The following is a 22,749-nucleotide window of genomic DNA, read 5'->3' as shown; positions in this document are numbered from 1 at the left end:
AGAACCCACAAAAGAATGTCCTCAGTCCCAATCTCCAAGTCTCCACAGCTAAGAGAGGCTAGAGGGCCTGTGATGCACTGTAACCAAATCAAAACTGCCTTTATATAGCAATCACACATGCCTAATGCAGTTCTTTCGCCACCAAATTCAATTCAACATTTGTTGCATGTTACTTATAACATGCTATTTCATGCATAAAATCAGAGGCAGTGTGGTATATGTTGAGGACAGAGGACAGAGGACTTGTCAGAAAGGCCTCATGATACAGGCTGTGAGATCATAGGCAAATCACTTAACGTCTCAGTGTCCCCACTAATTCTCTAAAACCACAAGTTCCAGTAAGGTTACTGCTCTGTATTCACGGAATGGAGTTTCCATACCAAGAATTCTACACACTAATGAAATCACAGATCCAGATCCCTCTACTTTCCTCCTTCCAAAAGTGCAAGACTTCAAGCTAAGTACTAGAGATACAAGACAATAATGAGACAGCCCATGCCTTTAAGGCATTTATATCCTACTACCAAGGCATATACATGTTACTATATACTCTACATGCACACAAATAAATTACTTCAAGATAATTTGAGGAGGAAAAATGCACTAACAACTAGGAGGCTCCAGTGATAGGCTCCCTAGGGTCACATACAAACTTCTTTGTTTGGCATTTAAAGCCTTTCACAATCTGTCTCTAACATACCTTTCCAGTCATTATACATTTCTCCCCTTCAAGAACCTTTTGGTCCAGCCAAACTGGACTTCTTGCTGTTCCTCACACAAGCCTGGGAAACACTGCCTCACCTCTGCCTCTTAGAATGCCTAACCTCCTTCAAATTCCAGCGCAAATTCCATCTCCTCTATATGAGGTCTTTCCTGATCCCTCCAGCAGCTAGTGACTCCATGCCCCCCCCCACAAATCCCCTTGCATTTGTTTAATATGTACAGTAGTGGTTAGAGTGCTGAAGCGCATGTGGCCCACAGGGAGAAGCCAGTCAACAAGAATTTATTAAGCACCTACGATATGTTAGGCACTGTGCTGAGCACTGGGGATACAAAGAAAGGCAATAATAATAATAATAATATAATATTAATAATCTCTGCTCTCAAGAAGTTCGCAGTCTAATGCAAACATGCAAACAACTAGGTAAAAACAAACTATACATAGGATAAACTGGACCTAATCTCAAGAGCTAATGAACTAAAGGGGACTGGGAGAGGCTTCTTGAAGAAGGTGAGATTTTAGCTGGAACTTGAAAAAAGCCAGGGAAACCAGGAGATATAATCAAGGAGCGAGAGTATTACAGAAGTGGAGGACAGCCAGCGAAAATGCACAGAGTTGGGAGGTGACGTATCTTGTGCAAAGAACAGCAAATAGGCCAGTGGCACAGGATTGAAGGGTACAATGGAGGTGAGTTAGGTTTAAGAAAACTAGAAAAGCAGGAAGGAGCCAAGTTATAAAAGGCTTTGAATACCAAACAGAGCAGGTTATATTTGATCTTGGAGGTAATAGGGAGCCAATGGAGATTAATGAATAGGAAGTAACATAGTAAGACTTGCATTTTAGAAAGACCATTTTGACAGCTGAGTGGAGAATAAATTGGAGTGGGAAAAGACTTGAGGTAGGAAGACAAATGAGAAGGCTATTACAATAACCTAGACTTGAGGTGCCTGAACCTGGTTGCAGAAGAAAAGGAAGTGTATACAAAAGACATTATAAAGGTAGAACCCACAAGATTTGTCATTGATGGGACACGGGGCTAAACAAGAGTAAGAAGTCCACCATGACACCCAGGTGACTGGAAGGATGATAGCACCATGGCCAAGGCACCTGCTGAGCTCCTTTGATTCCTTTTACATATGTTTTATATATATATTTAAATGGTGGGGAGAGGAGAGGGGGAGGGAGGGAGAGAGAGAGAGAGAGAGAGAGAGAGAGAGAGAGAGAGAGAGAGAGAGAGAGAGAGAGAGAGAGAGAGAGAGAAAATCTTTCCTAATAAAAAAATAAGTTCCCTGAGGGCAGAAACTGTTTCTTTTTTGTCTTTGTATCCTATCACTTGGCCAAGTGCCTGGCAGATAGTAGGCACTTAAATATGCTTAATTGACACATCAAGTACTGTGGACCTCAGTAAATTTCAATAAACACATAGAAATGAAATCATATATTGAAAGTTTAACTAATCTGACCCTTTTACTTTCCTCCACAGGCAAAGAAGTGAAAAGCAAGAAAGCAACAAAGATTTACCTCTGACAGTTCTAAACCCAGTACTTCAAAATGTGTATTTCTGAATTGAGATCCAGTCAAATCCTCACTATTCTACTTAATACATTTATTGAAGGATATTGGGTATTTTGTTATAAATAGAGGTTATAAAATAAAATGTACGTATGTGCTCTGAATCTTAACAGTGTAGGTGTATTAGATAACACCAGTTCAAAACCTTTACTTAAAGCAACAATGTCAAAGAAATAAAAAGTGATTTTGCTGAAAGGTGTAGCTTCAAACATAAGCACCATAAGAAAAACAATTGCACCTCAGTTAATCCCCTTAACAATTTTTCTAAGTAAAATTTCTTATCTGAGTGTTATATATCTTCAGCTGATCCCTCATCAATCTTCTACCAGCACATTAACCTTTTTTTCTTTTTACAAAATAAATGTTTTGATCTTTTTCAAAAAAAAATTCTCAATAACTAATAGAACTTACTCTTGAAACCAAAAGCATTAATAATAGCTCCTATTCGAATTATCGCCTTTTTTGCAAAGTGCTTTGCATGGCATCTCAGCTGACCCTCACAAAAATCCTATGACAGAGAAACTATAATTATCAAATCCATTTTATAAATGAGTAAACCTCAATTTACTGAGATTTACAGAGAGATTATGTGACTTGCCCTGGGTCACACAGGTAGTGTCAAATACAGGAATCCAGATTTCCCTCATATCAAGCCCAGTACTCTATTCATTATGCCTTGCTGCTTCTCAAGTAAAATTGGGTAAAACCAACATTGGCCATGTTTGACAATGATGGACCTCATCCTGACCTATGGCTACTCCTTTTCTTGCTTCATTATCAGGCCTCTGAAAGTCACTGCATTGCTCAGATTTCTGATGCCTTTCAATATTATTGCAGTTATTGTGCAACTTCTCTTTGTTCTGCTTATTTTGCTCTGCTTCAGTTCACATGTCATGCAATGCTTCTCTGAATTTTTCATGTATGTCATTTTCTATCAAGAAATCACATTCCACTATATTCAGCCCCTTCCCCAATAAATGGGAACCCATTCCACTCCAATCTCCTTGCTACCACAAAAGTGCTATGACAATATATTATTTCTGGGGTTTGCTTATTTACTGTGTTCTATCAATTAATGTTTCAATTACTTAACCAGTACCAACTAGCTTTGATGACTTTGCTGTTCAGTCCATTTCTCAGTTGTGTCCACCTCTTTGTGATCCCATTTGGGGTTTTCTTGGCAAAGATACTGCGGTGGTTTGCCATTTCCTTCTCCAGCTCATTTTACAAATGAGGAAACTGAAGCAAATGAGGTAAAGTGACCTGCCCAGAGTCACACAGCTAGTAAATGTCTGCGGCCAGATTTGAACTCAGGAAAATGAGTTTTCCTGATTCCAGGCCTGGCACTCCATCCACTGCACCATCTAGCTGTCCAGTTATAATATGGTATTTATCCTCACTTTTTACATCGTTTCCCTTGAGATTCTTGATCTTTTATTCCACCCAATAATTGTGTTATTCTTTGTGTAGCTTCCTCCCACCTCCGACTTTTCCAAGACTTCTTGCCTTTGTCCAGGACCTTCCTCTAGAGCCTCACATTTTGACATGGAGCTCCTCCAGAGCCTGGAACCCCTTCCAGGACTCGTTCCCAGAGCACATTTCCTGGGCTTCTCTCTAGCCTCCCTTAGGTTGGTCTCTAGGATCCCCGTTTATCCACAAGCCTGTCACCTCCTTCACTACAGTACATCACGCCTCTAGTGAAAAAAAAATCTGCCCCTAGAGCCCGCCTCCAAGCCAGATACCCAATAACAGGCTCCGCCTCTAAAGCAAAAGCTGCTCCTCAAATGCCCTGCCTCAAATGCAAATACCTATCCCAGGCCCCGCCTCCAAGCCAAATACCTTACCACAGGCCCCGCCTCCAAAGCAAGTGCCCGCCCCTCCGTACGCACCTCCCCTCAGCCTTGCCTCCAAAACCAAAGTCCGCCCACAGGCCCCGCCTCCAAAACAAACAAAAACCTCTCATAGGCCCCGCCTCCAAAACAAATATTCTACCACAGTCCCTGCCTCAAAGAGAGTGCCTGCCCCACAGTCCCTGCCTCCCAAGCTAATGCCCTGCCCCTTCCCGTCTCACAAATCCAGTCATAGGCTCCGCCTCAAAGGAAAATACCCACCTCCAGCCAAAGCTTCCCACGAAAGTGCCAACCACAAGTCCCGCCTCCAAATTCCTCCCCCAAGCACCGTCCCTACGGCCCCTCCTCCAAAGGCAAAGATCCGCTCCCAGGCTCCTCCTCCAAGACAAAACTGTCCCGGGAGGGGAAGGGGGAGGACCTCCTCCCCCGTCGCTGTCTCGAACGCCCACCTCTCAGACCCCGCCCCCAAGGTCAATACCTCCCCCTGACCTCTTCTTCCGAAGACACATAACCCCAAGCCCCGCCTCTAAGGAAGTACTTCTTCTAGGCCCCGCCTCCAAACCAAATCACCTATCACAGGCCCCGCCTCTAAATCAAAGGCCCGCCCCCAAGCCTGGCTCTAACACAGTCCCCACCTACAAGGAAAATGTCCGCCCTACAAGCCCCGCCTCCAACCCGAACGTCCTCATTATAGGCCCCGCCTCTAAAGCAAATGCCCTCCCCCAAGCCTACTTCATAGACAGTGTGGGCGCCCAGACCCTGCCTCCAAAGCCAACCACCGTGCCCAGCATTGTTTAGACCCTCCCTAACCCCGCCCTGGTCTCCGCAGCCCCGCATTGCGCAGCTGCCTCCAGCACCGTGGCGGCGGAAGAGAGCATGGCCTCGGCGGGCTTGATCGAGGGTTTCGAGCGCCGCTTCCTGGCGGCTCGGCCTCTGCCATCCTTCCCCTGGCGGGTGAGGGAGCGCGGGGGGCGGGGGAAAGCCCGCGGGCCCTGGGCGTCCAGCAGTCCCCTGGTCGGGCAGAAGTAGGGGGCAAGGACCCACGTGGGGTTGGGGGCGGCTTGTGTCGGATCGCGGGCCGGGCATAGGACTGGGGCCGGCGATGCGGTATGCAGGGAGGGAAGGTCGTGGTGCTGCGGGCTCAGGCACAACACGGCACGGGAGAAAGGGCTGGAAGCCAATCCAGGGCCCCCGGGCCTCTTGGCCGGCCTCCTCCACGCGCCCTTTCCGGTGCTGCCCATTGACACTTGTAGCAGTCTTTGTAGCGCTTCCGACGTGCCAGGCGCTCAGGGCCAAGTGCTGGCGATACAAAAAGAGACGAAAACACTTCCCTGCTTCCAGGAGCGCACATTCCGTACAAACAGCTGTGCGCCTGCCAGGTAGAGACAGTGTAAACGAGAGGAAATCTCAGAAGGCACGTTGTTATTCAGTCGTGTCTGGGACCCTGTGGACCGTACTGTCCGTGGGTTTTCTCGGCCGAGATCCTGGAGTGCTTTGCAGTTTCCTTCTCCAGTGGATTAAGACAAGCACAGGTTAAGTGACTTGCCCAAGGTCACACCAGCTAGTAAGTGAAGATGAACTACCTGACTCTGAAGGAACATAGTAGGTCCTTATTAAAACCTTGTTGAGTGAATGAATGCCGAAAAGAATAGTTTAGCACACTTATACAATGATAAACAATTCACCTTGCCCTCCCAAGGATCCCCTACTTGATCTGGAGTCACAAGACCTAAGTTCAAATTCTTTCTTAGATAATAGCTGTCTACATTGGGCAAGTCACTTAACCTCTGTCTGCCTTGGTTTCCTCAACTTTAAAATGGAGATAATTAATAGCACCTCCTAGCATTGTCCTGTGGACAAAATAACAAGTGTAAAGCACTTCACAAACCTGAAAACGTTAGCTATTATTATAATAATCTAATTTTCAGAAGTCATGAGCAAGACTTTATGAACAGTTACACCCCTCATTGAGAATGAAGTATATTACTACTTCTCCCATCCTAAGATTTTCAAAACTACTGAGATGTGTCAGGGAGTGGGAAAGACGTAAAATAGCCTTCCCACATAAGGCAAAATGATACCCCCCAAACAAAGGATGGAAAGTGGTGGAAATTAGGATAGAGGACCCTGACATAAGAACTTAGCACCTTTAATACTGTTCTGGCAGCAAATTTTCATTCCACCAATATTATAATTATGATTTAAAATGTTTTATAATTACTTTGATGTGGCTATACATTCTGAATAGTACAGGTTGGTTTATATCTTGTGAAGTATTTCATTGCCTAGTGTAGATATTTATGTTATTTCAGTAACTTCAGTATCATGATAAACAATATTATGAACATTAATCATTCAGAAAATAACATGCAAATTGTTATTGCCCTGGTCCAGCTGTAAGATATTGCCAAGGTACATCCTCTCTATACTGGAGTAACCTGTGAGAGGAGTCAGAAATCTGGTGAATATAGAAGCACTTGGTGTTCTTGTGTTTATAAAGATTTCTTATCCAGGACATAAACAGGTCAATTGAAAATAACTTTCTTTGGTTGTGCCTAAGCTAACATTTTATTAATATGAATTGATATGAAGAGCCGGTCTTCCTCACCTTTAAAATAAGGAAATTGAACTCTATGACCACTAATATCTCTTCTTCTGGCTCTAAAATTCTGATTCTGAATGGGCTGTATGAAAACCAATGATTTGGGGTTGTCTTCTTTGTTTCCTCTCCTTTTCTTCGTAGATAACATCTAACATATCAAGGTCATGCTTTCTGACTATGGCTTCCACTTCTTCTTGGCCTGGGGTCTCTAGTGAATCATAACATTCTTTAGCAAAATGTACCATTTACAGGTTTAATGTTCCTCTGAAAATGTCCTTGATGTTTTTCTTCATGTGTTTTTACTCTCCTATGAATAGAGCCTTGAAGAAAAATTAAAGAATTCATTGGATTCTGAGCTGCTGCTGAATATTTTGCAGAAGGTAAAAAACAAACCAAAAAACAAACCAGATTTTAATGCCATCTCACTTTGAGACATTCAGGCCAACTGAGTCTCTGCAAGGATGTGCTGCCACCTGGATTGGGGTATCAGCACAATAGACAATTTGGGATGCTTTGTTTCCATGGATGAAGCTATCAGAATATATAAAAATACACTGGAGAGGAGGGAATTCAATGCATTTTTAAAACCATCTGCAACATAAACAAAGATGACAGGTGCTATATATTCTTCTAGCTTTTAATAGCTGACTTAATAGATTTTTTAAATTTACCTAGAAACTTAGGAAACAGATTACACATGAGTATAAAAGCACAGCACTTTACTCAAATGTAAGGAGATATGCCTTGGCCCTGTAAACTCTAATTTTGGTCCAGACCTGTGATGGCATTTGTGTAGGGTACTCAGGCATGGAAACTCTCTTCACCTCAGAAAACTGCCTGAGCCAAAAAGTTGAATAAAGGGTTCGTTTTAGAGAAAACTGGAAACACTTGTATGAACACTAAGGAAGAGTACAGTGAATAAAAGCAAGGGAACAATTTATACTCTAACAACATTTTAGAAATAAACAGTTTGGAAAGACAACTTTGGTTAATGAAATGATCAACCATAGTGCAGTGATCAATCCACTAGGGAAGAATGCTGTTCACCTCCTGGCAGAAAAAGACATTTTTGTGTATGGCCAATATAGCAATTTGTTTTGTTTGACTATATTTGTTACCAGGATTGGAGGGGGTAGGGGAGAAGGGCGGTCCAAGATGATGAGAGGTGGGGTACGAAGGAGGAAGGAGAAAACAGCTTGTTAATTGTAAAACAAAAAAGTTGACCGGATCACTAAGGTTGTGACTTGCCCACATTCACAGACATAGTATGTGTCAGAGGAAGGACTAGAACCCAAGTCTTTTTGGCTCTGAGGCCTGCTCTCTATCCACTATGCAATGCTACCTCTATGCCTTGTAGATGTAAGATATAAGTTTAGGTTTGTTATATGAGCTGCTAGATACAAAGCAGTCATTCCCCTTTGCTTAACCTGCACTTAACAGCTTACCCTTGATTGTATAGTGGAAGTATAAATCACACATGCTATACAGAATTTGCTTTTTATTTAGCAATATGTCTTTGTCTTATATGTGGAGCAAAGATGAAATTAACATTATGGAAAACACTTAGAAAGGATAGGAAAAGAAGAAGAAGATAAAAATAACAAATAGGGAAAAATAGAAATTGGACTCATCAATTTCCCCAAAAAGAAAAATAGGGCAGGACTACACTTTTGATTTCTACTTGGATTTCTCCACTCATAGAAGAGACATTTGTATAAGAAAAATAAATGAAAAATGGAGAAAAGCTTCTACCCAGCCAAGCACTGGGTATATAAATAGGGAAATTGAAACCTCCTCTGTTCTCAAGGAATCCACATTCTAATTGGGGAGAGACAACATATAAAAGGAAGGTCAACTATAAGGCAGATGGAAAAGTCCAACTGGGCAAGTGGCAAGATTCAGGCATTCTTAGTTTTCATTGAGGCATCAGATGCAGTCAGGGAACAGATAGTAAGGGCTGATGGTCTTCTGTCTTACCAGAAGAAATAGAGTTGGTGACTCCTATTTCATCCAAGTGAGGTGAACAGTCAAGCAGTTTAGATGGGTTCTGGGCAAGAGAAAGCAAGGAAGAAGGTGGAAGGAAGAAGAAGGACACAGCTTCCCTGATGGTGGCTCCAAAGGGAATAATGTCTTAAGCACAGCTGCTTTAAAATGTAACTGTCTGAAAGTCTAACGGCAGAAAATAGGATACATCCTAACTGCAACTGTATCGTAATGCATTCTCTGCCAAATAAGGTAGTTTGTTAGAACTATAATCTCTTAATTGCAAATACCTGTAGATTTGTGAAATTGCAACTTTCGTTCATGGTAATCCAGTGATTTTTTTTCACTCACTGCCAGCCCAAAAGAAATCTGGACAGAGTCAGTGAGCTTTTGGCTCCTGCCAGAGGTCAGGGTCTTTCTCTAGATATAGAAACACTTTTCTCAGTATTCCTTTCTCCTGTGAAACAGATATTTCTTGGGATATTACTTTTGAATTTTGAGTCAATCTTTTGAGTGTATCAGGCATGGTTATGGTTATAACCATATGTGCCCACCCTATATTCTCCTCCAAATCGATAATCAGTCTACAGGAATGTATTAAACTCCTACTATGTTGTCAGGTACTTTGCTAAGCACTGGAAATACAAATACAAAGGTAAGACAAGGCCCTGCCCTCAAAATCTCCTTACTTTGAGGTTATCAAGCTAGTTTTGAGCTGTGCCTCTAAATTAAAGCTTGAAAAACTAAGGAATAATAAAAATAAAATAGATTAAAAGACTAGTTCCATTAACAACCTCTTGTTTGTTTTTTGTCACAGACTGTCCTGCATCCACTGTGTGTGAAACATCCACCATCAGTGAAATACACTCGGTGTTTCCTCTCTGAGCTAATTAAGAAGGTAAAGAACTGACAGCTCTGCTTCACAGACTGAACCAGAGCAGTGTGTGCTCTGAAGGTGAATAGAGTTTCTGGAACTCTTCCTGATCATCCCTGAACATGGATTGGATTTGTAGGAAGAGGCCAAACTTCCTTGTTCACTGCTGGCAAATAGGCTTCGAGATGATGGTTATGTCTTGGCTGATGTCAGCATCTAAGCCCACAAACATGCCTTTATCTTCCAACTGTCTGCTTCCAGGATGGGGACCTGGAGACAATAGACCCACCACAGCCACATGGATAGGAAAGTCTTGTCAGTGATACCATTCTTTACTACCTAACCAAAAATGATTAATAATTGTCATTTAATCCTCTTAGCTGAATCCTTGAATTCCTGCTCACTCTTGTATGTCCACAGCATGAGGCTGCTCACACAGAGCCTTTGGATGAGCTCTATGAAGCATTAGCTGAAATTCTGTCTGCTGAGGAATCCACCCAGGGCCACCGGAGTTATTTGCTGGTAGGACAGTTTCACCGACTTTCCTCACACTTTGACCCAGGAAGCAGCCCTACCTTTCCTACATTATTCCCGTTCATGTAGACTGTGTCCAAAGGCACATTTGACACTCCATGTCCAAATGCCATGCCTTTGCATTGATTGTCCCCCATATTTGGAATGCATTCCCTCCTCACCTCGTCCCTTAGACTTTTCTCATTCCCTTCAAGGTGTAACTCAAATGGTATAAGTATATGAAACAGTTCTGCTCCTCCCACTTGCTAATGCATTTCCTCCCTCCCACAAATTACCTTGTAGTTATTGTATACATAAATACATGTAACATATATACACACACGCACACACACACATACACACGTATGTAGCCACCCACACAGCACACACACACGTTGTCTCTGGCTAGACTGTAAATTCTTAAAGGCAGGAACCTTTTCATTTTTTCTTCATATCCTGAGCATTTAGAATAGTTCCTGCCACAGGGTTGGGAGGCACTGAAGAAATGCTTTTTACTTGGTAGGCAAAAGTGTCTTGTCTCTAGTGGCACAAATGTTATCTCACAGGACAATAGTTGCAGAAGGTGTCATTGGTCCATGTGATATACATGATATACACGTACACTTCAACAACAAGCAGAAACAAGTCATCGGGCTATTCACCTCATTTTCCTGAAGAAACATAAAGGTTCTACTGCTGAATGTCATGCATAGTCTTAGCCAACGGTCCAAATAGTATTCTTGGTGCTATATGTAGGGAACCACAAAGGTAAGAGAATATGAGAGTTCACCTTTAATTTTTTGTGTTTATAGAAGCCTTAATGGCCAGAGGGACATGCCATGGGTAATTCAGGGAGTCAAAGAAGGCTCTAACTGAGATTTATGATGATTTGCTGTTCATTTCATATTTAAAGAAGCAAATGGTTTTACTTTGTTAAAGAACTTCTCTCTCTCTCTCTCTCTCTCTCTCTCTCTCTCTCTCTCTCTCTCTCTCTCTCTCTCTCTCTCTCTCTCTCTCTCTCTCTCTCTCTCTCTCTCTCTCTCTCTCTCTCTCTCTCTCTCTCTCTCTCTGTACCAGCCCTCTGGAAATTCAGTCTCCCTCTTTGAAAGTACAGCAATCATTTCTCAGGGTACCACAGGCCTGGTCACGTGGGATGCTGCTCTCTACCTTGCAGAATGGGCCATAGAAAACCCAGCAGTCTTCACTAACAGGTAACAGATGGGACAGGAGCTGAAGCAAACAGGAGAAAGTGGGTTGATACTTGCAGAAATAGTAATTTGCTGCCTTTTTTTTACTTCTCACACCCAGAACAGTCTTGGAACTTGGAAGTGGAGTTGGTTTTACAGGCCTGGCTATTTGCAAGATGTGCTCTCCCAAAGCATATATCTTCAGTGACTGTCACAATCAGGTTCTTCATCAGCTCAAAGGAAATATCCTCCTAAATGGCTTCTTGCTAGAGCCAGATTCCACAGCACCCCTGCAACCTTCAGTCAGGACATTGGTCTCACCCAAACCCACTGTGATGGCTGTTCAGTTGGACTGGGATCTAGTTACTACCAAACAACTCTCTGTCTTCCAACCAGATGTCATCATTGCAGCAGGTATTGACCAAGACAGATCATGTTAGAGATGAGGAATACAGGTTGATGGAGAGAAGGGGTACAGTGGTGGAAAATGTTAAGCACAAGAAAACTTGATGGAATGTTTGGGAAATTATTTTTCATTCCCCTGAGTAAAGTAAATACAAGAGACTGTTACCATTGGCAACTATGAGTTACTAAATGCATACCATCCTCATTTTAGATTACAGCTATTCAGATTCATTTCATGTATGTATGTATCAGGTGAATGATCTCTGGTTTTGCCCAGTAAGAGAATCTTCAGTTATATTCCAGATATCAGTTTTGAGGTGAAATTCCCCAGGGCTTCTAGCAGCAAGTCTGACCCTTTAACCAAGTCACAGTCGATTAGAGGGATTTTTATTTCATCGTTTCAGCAGGGTTGTTTCTTGCTCTGCATCTTACTTTGAGAGTACTACCAGTTCACTACTTAGTACTCTTAGAAAGCCCCACTGAAAAAATCTCTGCTTAAATTTTTGGACATTTTTGGCTACCATGCCTTCACAGCCAAAAATGTGAGAAACATATTCTCTTCCCTTGTTAGGTTTCTTGTCATGGCTAAAGAGGAGCAATAACTCCCATTTAGAAAGTCCCTTCCTCACAACAATCCTATTGGGGTAAATAGTGCATGTATTAAGCTGTGAGTCATAGTTTACTCATTGGTCAAATGAGGGTCTGACTTGCTCATGGTCATATAGCTAGTGATTCTAACTCCCAGCCCAGTGCTCTTTTTTAACACCCTGCTTTTTAAAGAACTCATATTCCTATTGCATCTTCTATTTCTGAAACACTTTACAGACATCCCTACTTGGATAACAAGAGGTGAAGATAGCTTCAGAGACAAGCACCATTTTAAGAACTACTCATGTAGAACAGCAATGTTTTTCACTGATCACATTAGGAGACCACAATAAGCTAGCCTCAGTAGTCCTATTATTCTCATCTTTTGTTCACACAGGACCTGGTTAGCATCTCTGACTGAAGTCTCTTAATTAAAAATCTGTGATTATTTATTTCTGTTGTATAGGCTGGTTGATTATCCATTTCATTGTGAGGCTTCAGCTACCCCAAGATGTTAGAGGGGCAGTCTACCAAAGAAATAAGAATTTGATCCAATTCTTTTTAAACAATCTTTAAAAAAAAAAAAAGATCTTCTTTCCTCCCAATCATGGGCTGCAGTCATTCCAGTAAACTGGAACTGAAAAATCATCAGAACACAGCATCACAAATAAAAGTTGGAAGGGACCTCAGACCCCCATTCATTTTTATATATGAGTCAGAGGTTAGTGAGTTGTTTCCAAGTTATAGGATGGTAAGCAGCAGAGTGGGATTCGAAGTCAGGTCCTACTATTCCAAACCTAGTGGTCTTTTTAATATGCCAATCTTAGAAGACAGAAATGGTTAGGTTTTGCTTCACTAAGCATCTTTTATATTGACCAATAAGCTAAAAATATATATAGGCACAAATCATTGCCTCTGATTTTTATTTTTTGATGTAGTACCTTTTAGCAGCTTGAACATAAACTTTTCTCCTAGATTATTTCATTTTATTCTGAGTAATTTTCCTTCACCTTATGATGCATAAAATGACTATAATTGCTGCATTCTCCAGGCTCTACCCTTGCTTCATAAGTCAAGAAAGTACATAACATTTTTAATATTTTTAAGTAATAAACTTAAAGGGAAGTGACTGATCTGAATTTTTCATTGTAGATGTGCTATATGATCCAGAGATCATCCTCTCCCTCATTGGAGTGCTGCAAAAGCTCTCTGCTTGCCAGGCAGATCAGGGATCTCCAGAGGTGTACATTGCCTTCACTATAAGGAACCCAGACACTTACCAGCTGTTCAAAACGGAACTCAGTAAGTACATTGAGAGGGAGGGGAGAATATGTTTAGTCTAGTTGCTTTCCTCAAGGAGACAGATCTAGGCCTGCAGTAAATATTTGCAAAGTGGACCTGGAGAAGGTAAAGCAAGGAGGCCAGAAGAGTGGAGAGAAAAGGATGGTATGGTACCAGTGACCCACTAATAGAAATTACTCTGGATGGCAATTGCTTCTGGCAATAAGAATTAATTCTCACACTGGCTATAGCTAGTGGTAAGGCAAGGAAAGATTCAGGGCCTGCTGCCAAGAATGAAACAGGTAAATCTTGCAGACATTTGAGTTCCATGTCATAGTTTTTTATTGCTTAACTAAAATGACTTCTATTCTCCAGCACTGAGTTAAGCATGTTACTTTTTTAAAATCCCTAAACGCTTTCCCTTAATTTCTTCCCTCCCTTAAGTCTTAAAGCTTAATATAATTTTATTATTCACCAGAATATTCTCCAGACCTGTCTCTACCCTTCTAGTGTATCTGATGGTACAACAGCCAAAAAAAGATTACTGTTAAGGAACAGATCTTTTATAAATTCTTCAATTTCCATCCCACAGCTAACAGCAGGAAGCAATTAGCACACTTGATGGGTTGTTTTTTTAATCCTAATCTGACAAGTAATTAAGTGCTTCTACAATCATCGAAGCCATTAGTAAATGAAAACATGTTTGCATTTCACAAGTATACTTGGAATCAAGTTTAACAAACACTTCTGCATGCTAACACCCTCTTCATAAGGTAGAAAGCTTTAAAGAAATAATGAACCTTGGCAATATAAACGTAAATAATGAATTTGGTAATGGTTGTTCTCTACTGTGGATTTTAGCTAAAATCAAATAGCATTGGGAAATTAATAGATTATCCCTAAAGTGCCATTTCTACTCTCAATCTAATTTTTGAAAAATTCTCATCAAAGTATTGATATTCAGTATTACATAAATCATATAACTTTATATCATTGTGTTCATTAGGAACAAAAAATAATCAAGAATCTCTCTGTAAGGGTCAGAATCTGATGTTCTCACAGCTTAAGGAAAACAGTAATTTTTGAACAAAGTGTTAATACATAATATGGATGACAAGTACAATGCACACAGCTCTGTACTGACAGCCATTCACTAATGCTTCCCTCTAAACCCATACCCCTAAAGCACCACTGTATTAACACATTTTCTATTTCTTTCTAGGTAGAGTTGGGATTGGATGGCAAAAACTTCCTAGTCACAACCAGAAATTGTTTCCATATGAAAAGCATTCAGAGATGGTAATTCTAAGATTATTGGTGTAGATTGTGTAAATATTTCAAGGCTACAGTAAAGATTTGGACTATTTTTACAGAAAAGTTCTGTTTTGGAGCTTCTGAATAAAACTTCAATCATTGGACCAATTATTTCCTTATAAGGAAAAAGGAAATGGGACATGTAGTTGTTGCTCTGTGAGCAACTCCCTGTAAATCCATAAACTAAAATTGAGTGAAAATACAGTTATTTTACCTGTAAAGATAAAACAGAGTGCTTTTTTCCTCCCATTTTAACATTAGTACATGTTTCATTTCAACTTCCAAGATTTTTTTTTTATTTTTAGGTACTTGGGGTTAAGTGACTTGCCCAGGGTCACACAGTTGTAAGTGTTGAATGTTTGGTCTGAGGCCAGATTTGAACTCAGGTACTCCTGACTTCAGGCCCAGTGCTCTATCCACTGGGCCACCTAGCTGCCCCACAACCTGCAAGATTTTGACCTCTGAACATCCCCTCTCTACTATAGCCTCCCACCCTCATTCAGATTGAACTTAACTCCTGGGTCCCTCCTTGGCTGTCTTTGCCACCCTCCCCAGCCTTTTCTCAGCCATTTAAAACATGCTCTCACTAGCATCCTGGCACCTTTTGGCCTTTCACTCTCCTCCATTGCCACTCTCTAGCCTAGGGAAGTGCCCATATATTATTTCAGCTTCTAGGCTGTTAAGTGTTACAAGGGACAGTCATAACTGTACTAACATGTTGCATTTATACTGTCTGGCCTCAGCTGGGCCCTTGGTGATTCCAGTGTTCATTAGTTGATACTCCATCACATTCTCCATTCTGGGCATTTCAGACTTTTCTAATGTCCCCATGCACCTAATCTCATCCCTTAACTCTGCTTTCTCATGGACCTTCCTACTTTCCTGAGATAGTCAAGGTCATCTGATGTGAGCTACCTCAACGTCCTTCTTTTCCATGTGGCAGAATTTCTTTCTTTCCATCATTTCTTCTCTGACTTCTCAAAGGAAGAATTATAGGATTTTAGAGTTGGAAGGGACCTTTAAAGCCTAACCTCCTCATTTTTTAGAAGTTTCCCTCCCAAATATGAATATTCCCTTCAGGTTCTCTCCTCAGCCTTTTCCTTCTATGCTTGCACCAGTATCACACACTCACAACTTCAGCTATCACCTCTACAAAGAAGATTCCCAAATCTCCATGACCTCAAGCTTTCTAGAACCAAATTTCCAACTGCCTCCTGGAAAGCACTTCAAAGTCAACAAATCTAAAATTAAACTTATTATACCCAAAGACATAAAAGAAATAATAGCTAAAAATAACAGCTAGCATTTCTGTAGTGCTTTAAAGTTTGCAAAGTCTTTCACATGTTAAATTCTTTGAACTTCATAACAGCTATAAGGTAGGTGATATTAGTTTTATAGATGAGGAAACTGAGGCACAGAGAGATACAGTGACCCACCAAGGGTCACCTAGCTAAGGAATGTCTGAGGCGGAATTTGAACACAGGCTTCCTCTCTCTAAGTCCAGTGTTCCATCTACTGTAATGCCCATATTTAGCTAGTTTATATATCTCTTTAAATTTGCAAAGCACTTTATAATTATTATCTCATGTAAGCCTCATAATAACCCTGGGAGGTAGGTGCTGTTATTATTCCCTATTTCACAGATAAGGAAATTGTGATAGTGATTAAGTGACTTGCTCAGGGTGACATAGCTAGTTAGTGTTTGATTTGAACTCAGGTCTTCCTGACTCCAGGTCTATTGCTCTATCTACAAAAATATAGTAACTTTTTATATTAAGAAAAAAGCGTAGGGAACAGCTTAACAAATTGTGGCATGTGAATGGCAAAAAGTAATAAAATGGACATTTCAGAGAAAACTGGGAAGACCTGAAACAATTGATACAGAGTGAAATGGATAGAACTAGGGGAAAAAATTACATAGTAGCATTATAAAAGCAACCTTGAAAGACTTGAGAACTCCTATCAATGCAGTGACAAGCTACAATTCCAGAGGGTCTACCTGTGATGAAGTATGCTACCCACCTCTAACAACAAGGTGATATACTGAAGATGCAGAAGAAGGCAAAATTTTCTTGGACGTGGCCAATGCAAGAATTTGATTTACTGGGGCGTCTAGGTGGCACAGAGGATAAAGCACTGGTCCTGGAGTCAGGAGGACCTGAGTTCAAATGTGGCCTCAGACACTTACTAGCTGTATGACCCTGGGCAAATCACTTAACCTCATTGCCTAGCCAAAAAAAAAAAAAAGGAATTTGATTTAGTTAGCTATGTATATTTGTTATGAGGGTTTTTTAAATTGTTTTTGTTTATTTGGGGGTAAAAGGATGAGAGGAAAAGAAACTAAATGCTTGTTAAAAAAATTTTAATGAATGCAACTAAAATTGAGTTGCCCCAAAAACCTATTCCTCCTCCTGTTTTTTCTCTGTATATGAACAGTTTTACTGTCTTTTCTCTAGCTTAAAACATCAGTCACCTCTGAAATAATCCTTTTACTTTCTGAAATATCAACCTCTTTTCCATTCCTACTACTCTGGTTTAGGCCCTGACTCCCTCTTATCCTACTGATTGCTGCTTTGCCTTTGGAAAACTTCAAGTGTTATGTGAATGTAAGGTACTGTTATCTTTCATAGTCTAGTTCAGATAATATTTCTTCCATGAAGCTTTTCATAATCCCCTCCACAAGAATTAGTCCCTCTCTGTGTCTCAAGACATTCTTTTACCTCTCCTATTTATTTAATCATTTTCTAATGTATTATAGTTCATGGGCATGTTTCTTAAGCCCTTTATGAAACTGTATCACTTAAGGGCAAGAATACAATTTTTTCAACTTTGTATCTATACCACCTTAGCGTAATGTCTTGCACACAGTAAGTTCTTATTTAAAAGATGTTTGTTAGGGGCAGCTAGGTGACACAGTGGATAGACCACTGGTCCTGAAGTGAGGAGTACCTGAGTTCAAATCTGGCCTCAGACCAAACACTTGACACTTACTAGCTGTGTGACCCTGGGCAAGTCACTTAACCCCAATTGCCTAAAAACAAAACTAAAAAAAAAGATGTTTATTGAATTCAAGTCTTTGACCAAACCCCACAAGTGTGAGTAAACAATGGGAACAGTGTCTGCTCCCAACTCTCATCCCAGCAAAGCTGCTTTGATTCTGTAAGGTTTTTTCTGAACTGCTTCAGTCTGTTATCAGGACTGGAAAATTCTGAGAAAAGCATCTATAAAAGAGAAACAAAAGATGAAGGCCCCACCTGTTGTGCTTATTAGCTTCTTCTCCCTCCCTTCATCAGGCAGTGAGACCCCAGAAACCTAGTTTTCTTTTACCATTCCCACCAAGGATACCATTAGCAAATGAGACTGGAAAGACAAAGATGAGGGTAGAATGCAATGGTGTTGAAGAGTCCAAGCCCAACATCTCTACCTTCAGCTGATCTGCAAGCTCAGAGTCCATAAACACCATGCCGTTTACTTCATGTTTCACAAGTTCATGTAAACTGCAAAAAAGAATCACAAAAGAATTGAAACTTGGAAGAAGAAACAAAGGATCATTGCACCACCCTGTAATGATCTACTTCTAAGGGCAAATGGAATGAGAAAAATCTGGTTTTTATTTGCTCATTATATTATGAATCTGATAAATAGAGGTAAAAGTCAACCCTCAAAGATAGGCTCAGACACATTGGTGACAAAGCATACTGACTGTAAAACACTGACAGGCTGAGACTGCATCTAGACTTCAATTTATCTACAGAAGTTCTAAGTCCATGGAAATGATTCAGGTACAGCACTAAGTAACTTTCACAAACCCTTCCCCCTTGCTTTACAACATAAATTTAAAATCCCTACCACTGGAAATGTATTGCACAAACTGGTAAGCAGCATCCAAACATATCCACCACCTTCATGGGAAGATCCAAGCCACTGGAGGATTTGTGGAGGCAGACACCAAGATCTGCTGATCCTGCCAAAGTAGGGAGAAAGGAAACATTTTAAGAAAAATAAACCAATCTATAAAACAGTCCTAAAGGAGCTCTGCAGACTTGAACTACTGGTTCTACAGGTAACAGCTGGGATGTGGGTTAAAGTAGCAAAATTTCTAATCATCTTGCTTAAAAGTATCCCCAAAGGGAGTGTTCACAATTGGCATAAACCACTAGAACAATATGCTGGTACATACAGCCTAGAGGAAGCTGAAATTTACAAAGGGGTAAAATAATTCTAAGGATCTCTGCTAAAGAGAAAGATTTTTTTCAAAGGCAGGATAAATTTCTGTCTATTTGCATTTCTCTAAGAAATGATGCTAAGCATTATTTAATTAATAAATCTGTCCCTGACAGATTTATAGCCAAAACAGAGAACTTAAATTTTCTTCCAAGTTAGATGATAGAGAATCCGGGGCTTAAAAAGCAGGAGAAATGTCAACACTATTCTTACCCTATGTGAATTCTCTTAAACTGTGGCAAAGATTACAGGCTCAAGTGAGAGGACAAACTAACTACTTGGGGTATGGGAGACATACCTTGCTCTGAATGGGGAGTAGGTGTGGCCCAGTTTCATGAATAGCTGATGTTGTGTCTCTAGGGGAGTATTTTTAAAAAACAAGGCTGGCTTGTCATAGACGGTCACAGCTCTGAAACAAGATCATTGAGAAGCTCTAGAGAGAAGACCAGGAAGTAGGAAGCTGGAAAGGATCAGGGAAGTATAGATACCAAGAGGACAGGCTCAGGGCCCAAGAAAATTACATTCCCTTTTTCCTTCCTACTCAGGAGCAAAGTTCAAAATCTTTTAGAAAAACCTCAGGGCAGCTAGATAATGTCTAAGTGTTACTCCATTTTCAGGATAAGCCTATTCTCCATAGGCTGCTCTTACCCAGAAGCAAAGAGTAATCACCAGCTTCCAACCATGGTGTGCAGAAATGTTGGAGAAGATGGGGAAAAATTTGAACACTAATGCATTGTTGGTGGAGTTATGAGAACTGATCCAACCATTCTGGAGAGGAAATTGGAACTATGCCCAAAGTTCAAATAAACTGTACATACCCTTTGGTCCAGCAATACCACTGCTAGGTCTATATCCCAAAGAGATCATAAAAAAGGGAAAAGGACCCACATATACAAAAATATTTATAGCAGCTCTTTTTGTGGTAGCAAAGAATTGGAAATTGAGGGGATGCCCATCATTTGAGGAATGGCTGAACAAGATAGGAATGTAATGGAATACTATTGTACTATAAGAAATGATGAGCAGGTAGATTTCAGAAAAACCCAGAAAGACTTAGATGAACTGATGCTGAGTGAAATGAGCAGAACCAAGAGAACATTGTACACAGTAACAGAAACATTGTGAGATGATCAACTATAATAGACTTAGCTCTTCTCAGCAATACACTGATCCAAGACAATTCCAAAAGACTCATGATGGAAAATGCTATCCATATCAAAAGAAAGAGCTATGGACTCTGAATACAGATCAAAGCATACTATTTTCACTTTTTTTGTTTTTTTGTTTGTTTTCTTGTGGTTTTTCCCTTTTGTTCTGCTTCTTCTTTCACAATATGACTAATGTGAAAATATATTTAACATGATTTTGCATGTAGAACCTATATCAGATTGCTTACTGTCTTGGGGGTAGAGGGAAGGGAGGGAGAAAAATTTAGAACTCAAAATCTCATAGAAATTAATGTTTAAAACTATCTTTACATATAATTGGAAAAAATAAAATACTATTAAATTGAAAATTTTTAAGTATTACTTCTGTTCAAGCACAAAATAGTAAAATAGGAAGTAGCAAAAAAAAAAAAAGCCCTCAGTACAATATGACCTTAGAGACAATACTGTAATGCCTAAAGTGTCCAATTCAGAAAGACCTCAAGACCTGTTCAGCTCGTGCTGCTGACCGGCAAAGCTGGCCATCAATCAAATTATATTACTTTCCTGTTCCTAGGATTGAGTTCAGTGAGTACAGATCTCTCAAAGCCTGGGTCCCAGGGTTCTGTGCTAAACAGAAAAAGAGATGAGGACATTATCAAATGGTAGAGACCAGACCAGCATCTCCTTGATGTGGATGGAGGCCCTGAGACACTAGATGATGTGGTTCACCTCCCTATACCATGGTATGGACAGAGGTCCTGGGCCAAGCTCCCAAGCCAATGAGAGTCTTATTTATCTTTATGAGATCTCCCAGGTGACATACACCAACAGACTTTCTTGTCATCAGAAGCCCCAAAGATAAGGGGGGAGAAATGTCAACATTATTCTTACCCTATCTGAATTCTCTTAAACTGTGGCAGAGATTACAGGCTCAAGTGAGAGGACAAACCAACTACTTGGGGTATAGGAGACATACCTTGCTCTGAATGGGGAGTAGGTGTGGCCCAATTTCATGAACAGCTGATGTTGTGTCTCTAGGGGAGAGACTTGCTGGCTTGTCATAGATGGTCACAGCTTTGCAGCTAGATCATTGAAAAGCTCTAGAGAAAAGACCAGGAAGTAGAAGGCTGGGAAGGACCAGAGAAGTGTAGATACCAAGTGGACAGGCTCAGGGCCCAAGAAAATTACATTCCCTTTTTCCTTCTCACTCAGGAACAGTCAGAACTCAGAATTTTTCAGAGAAACCTCCAGAGATGTTTCAAGATAAATTGAACCATCTGTATGGATGAGGAAAGGTTTTACTTACCCTGCTCCTTCTGTATACTAATATAATTAGTAAACATACCTTTGTGCCTGGTGTTTTCAAAGTCCTTTACAAACATTCCTGAGCATATAGTTCCCCATACAATGAACCTTTCCTCCTTCTTCCAATCCTAATTGTCTGTCCAGGTGCCTTGCATACCTTGTATTCCAGTTCTTTGCCAAATCTTCTCTCATTACATTGTTCACACACAATTTCAGATCTGACAAGCAGCCACAGAGCTTTTCATACTTGGGAAGGTTACATTGTCAAACTTCTATGCTAGGGCCCAATGCATCACTGCCATGACTACTTATGGTCAGTCAGTGACTGAGTATTTACTGAGTATTGAATGCCAAGAGTAGCCTTATCCAGATCACTTGTGGGAAGTAGTCCAGGCCTGTGCGGGTACTGTTCTACTACAATGGATTTTTCAGTTCCTCGTCTAACCTCTTACTGCCCCAGAACAACACAACAAGCTGACTTTGTCATGCCTCTCTGCACTATTGCTCCTTCCCTAGTCATCTTCCAGCTGTGTCCAGAATGCCCAGTTTGTCACTCAGTCTCAAGACCCTTCTGCCCCCCACCACCACTTAGCCAGCTATACAAGAGGGTGGCCAAATCCATGTGTCAGACCTAAAATGGTATATCCATAGTTGTGTCAGTCAATGACCAGCTTGCTGCAATGTAGACAACACACAACCCAGCACAAAGCAATGCTGGGCAGGCCAGGTGGATTGTGTGAAAGAGACAAAGTCAAATCAAAAGCAAGAAACTTTGAAACTCTGGACCAGGAAATCATAGGCACATAACCCAAACTCAATTTAAAATGATCACATAAATCTACTTCCAGGAACCAAGATGGCAGAGGAAGCAGTAAATCACCATAACCCATATTCACCTCTCAACAACCATAAAATAGCACCCCAGAACAAAACCTGGAACAGCAGAACCAGCAAAAAAAAATGGGGTGAAACCATCTTTGAGTCCAAGAAACTTGGAAGATCAGCAAGAAAGGTCTGTGTCGGGTAAAAGAGGAGCATATTCCAGGACAGGACGCATCCCAGAAAGCCCACAGCAAGCCCCACCTCAACAAACCAGCAAGAGATTCTAAGCCCCAGTGCAGTGGAGCAGGCAAACACAACACCAGGGCCCCCTACACTTGCCTCAGCATATCCAGGGGACCA

At 40.9% G+C, this 22,749-nt stretch overlaps 3 protein-coding genes and 1 pseudogene across 3 annotated transcripts in view; 2 read left to right on the top strand and 2 right to left on the bottom strand.

Moving 5' to 3' along the window:
• LOC110203197 (ectonucleotide pyrophosphatase/phosphodiesterase family member 7-like) overlaps nt 1–4,941 on the top strand; it is a 52,442-nt gene extending 47,501 nt beyond the window's left edge. Inside the window, exons 5-6 of the mRNA XM_078151724.1 lie at nt 615–659; nt 4,373–4,941. Coding sequence (XP_078007850.1) covers nt 615–659; nt 4,373–4,941 — 614 coding nt within the window. The remainder of the gene's footprint in view (nt 1–614; nt 660–4,372) is intronic.
• A 15-nt stretch (nt 4,942–4,956) lies between these two features.
• Nucleotides 4,957–18,132, top strand: EEF2KMT (eukaryotic elongation factor 2 lysine methyltransferase). The gene is made up of 8 exons (XM_020979687.2): nt 4,957–5,097; nt 7,063–7,125; nt 9,546–9,626; nt 10,023–10,124; nt 11,193–11,326; nt 11,424–11,716; nt 13,448–13,597; nt 14,799–18,132. Exons 1-8 carry the CDS (start codon nt 5,020–5,022, stop codon nt 14,897–14,899), a joined length of 1,002 nt encoding a protein of 333 aa, XP_020835346.1. The 5' UTR covers nt 4,957–5,019; the 3' UTR covers nt 14,900–18,132.
• ALG1L1 (ALG1 chitobiosyldiphosphodolichol beta-mannosyltransferase like) lies at nt 17,959–19,802 on the bottom strand (the record flags this gene model as incomplete). Its single annotated transcript, XM_078151723.1, has 4 exons — nt 17,959–18,111; nt 18,315–18,387; nt 18,740–18,854; nt 19,763–19,802. Coding segments are annotated over 4 exons (381 nt in total), but the record flags the coding sequence as incomplete, so codon positions are not given.
• Nucleotides 19,803–20,771: 969 nt separating this feature from the next.
• On the bottom strand, nt 20,772–22,457 carry LOC144456513 (chitobiosyldiphosphodolichol beta-mannosyltransferase-like; annotated as a pseudogene).
• Nucleotides 22,458–22,749: the final 292 nt, after the last annotated feature.

Source organism: Phascolarctos cinereus, unplaced genomic scaffold (genome assembly GCF_003287225.1).
Source record: "Phascolarctos cinereus isolate Bilbo 61053 unplaced genomic scaffold, phaCin_HiC Scaffold_4;HRSCAF=312, whole genome shotgun sequence".
In the NCBI taxonomy this organism is placed as follows: Eukaryota; Metazoa; Chordata; class Mammalia; order Diprotodontia; family Phascolarctidae; genus Phascolarctos; species Phascolarctos cinereus.
Note: the sequence above shows the minus strand (reverse complement) of the source record. Positions and strands in the feature narration are given on the sequence as shown.

Coding starts and splice junctions, on each gene's coding strand:
- EEF2KMT (XM_020979687.2), top strand. CDS start 5,020: ATGGCCTCGGCGGGCTTGATCGAGGGTTTCGAGCGCCGCTTCCTGGCG. Junction 10,125..11,192: donor GCCACCGGAGTTATTTGCTG/GTAGGACAGTTT, acceptor TCTCTGTACCAG/CCCTCTGGAAATTCAGTCTC. Junction 11,327..11,423: donor CCAGCAGTCTTCACTAACAG/GTAACAGATGGG, acceptor TCTCACACCCAG/AACAGTCTTGGAACTTGGAA.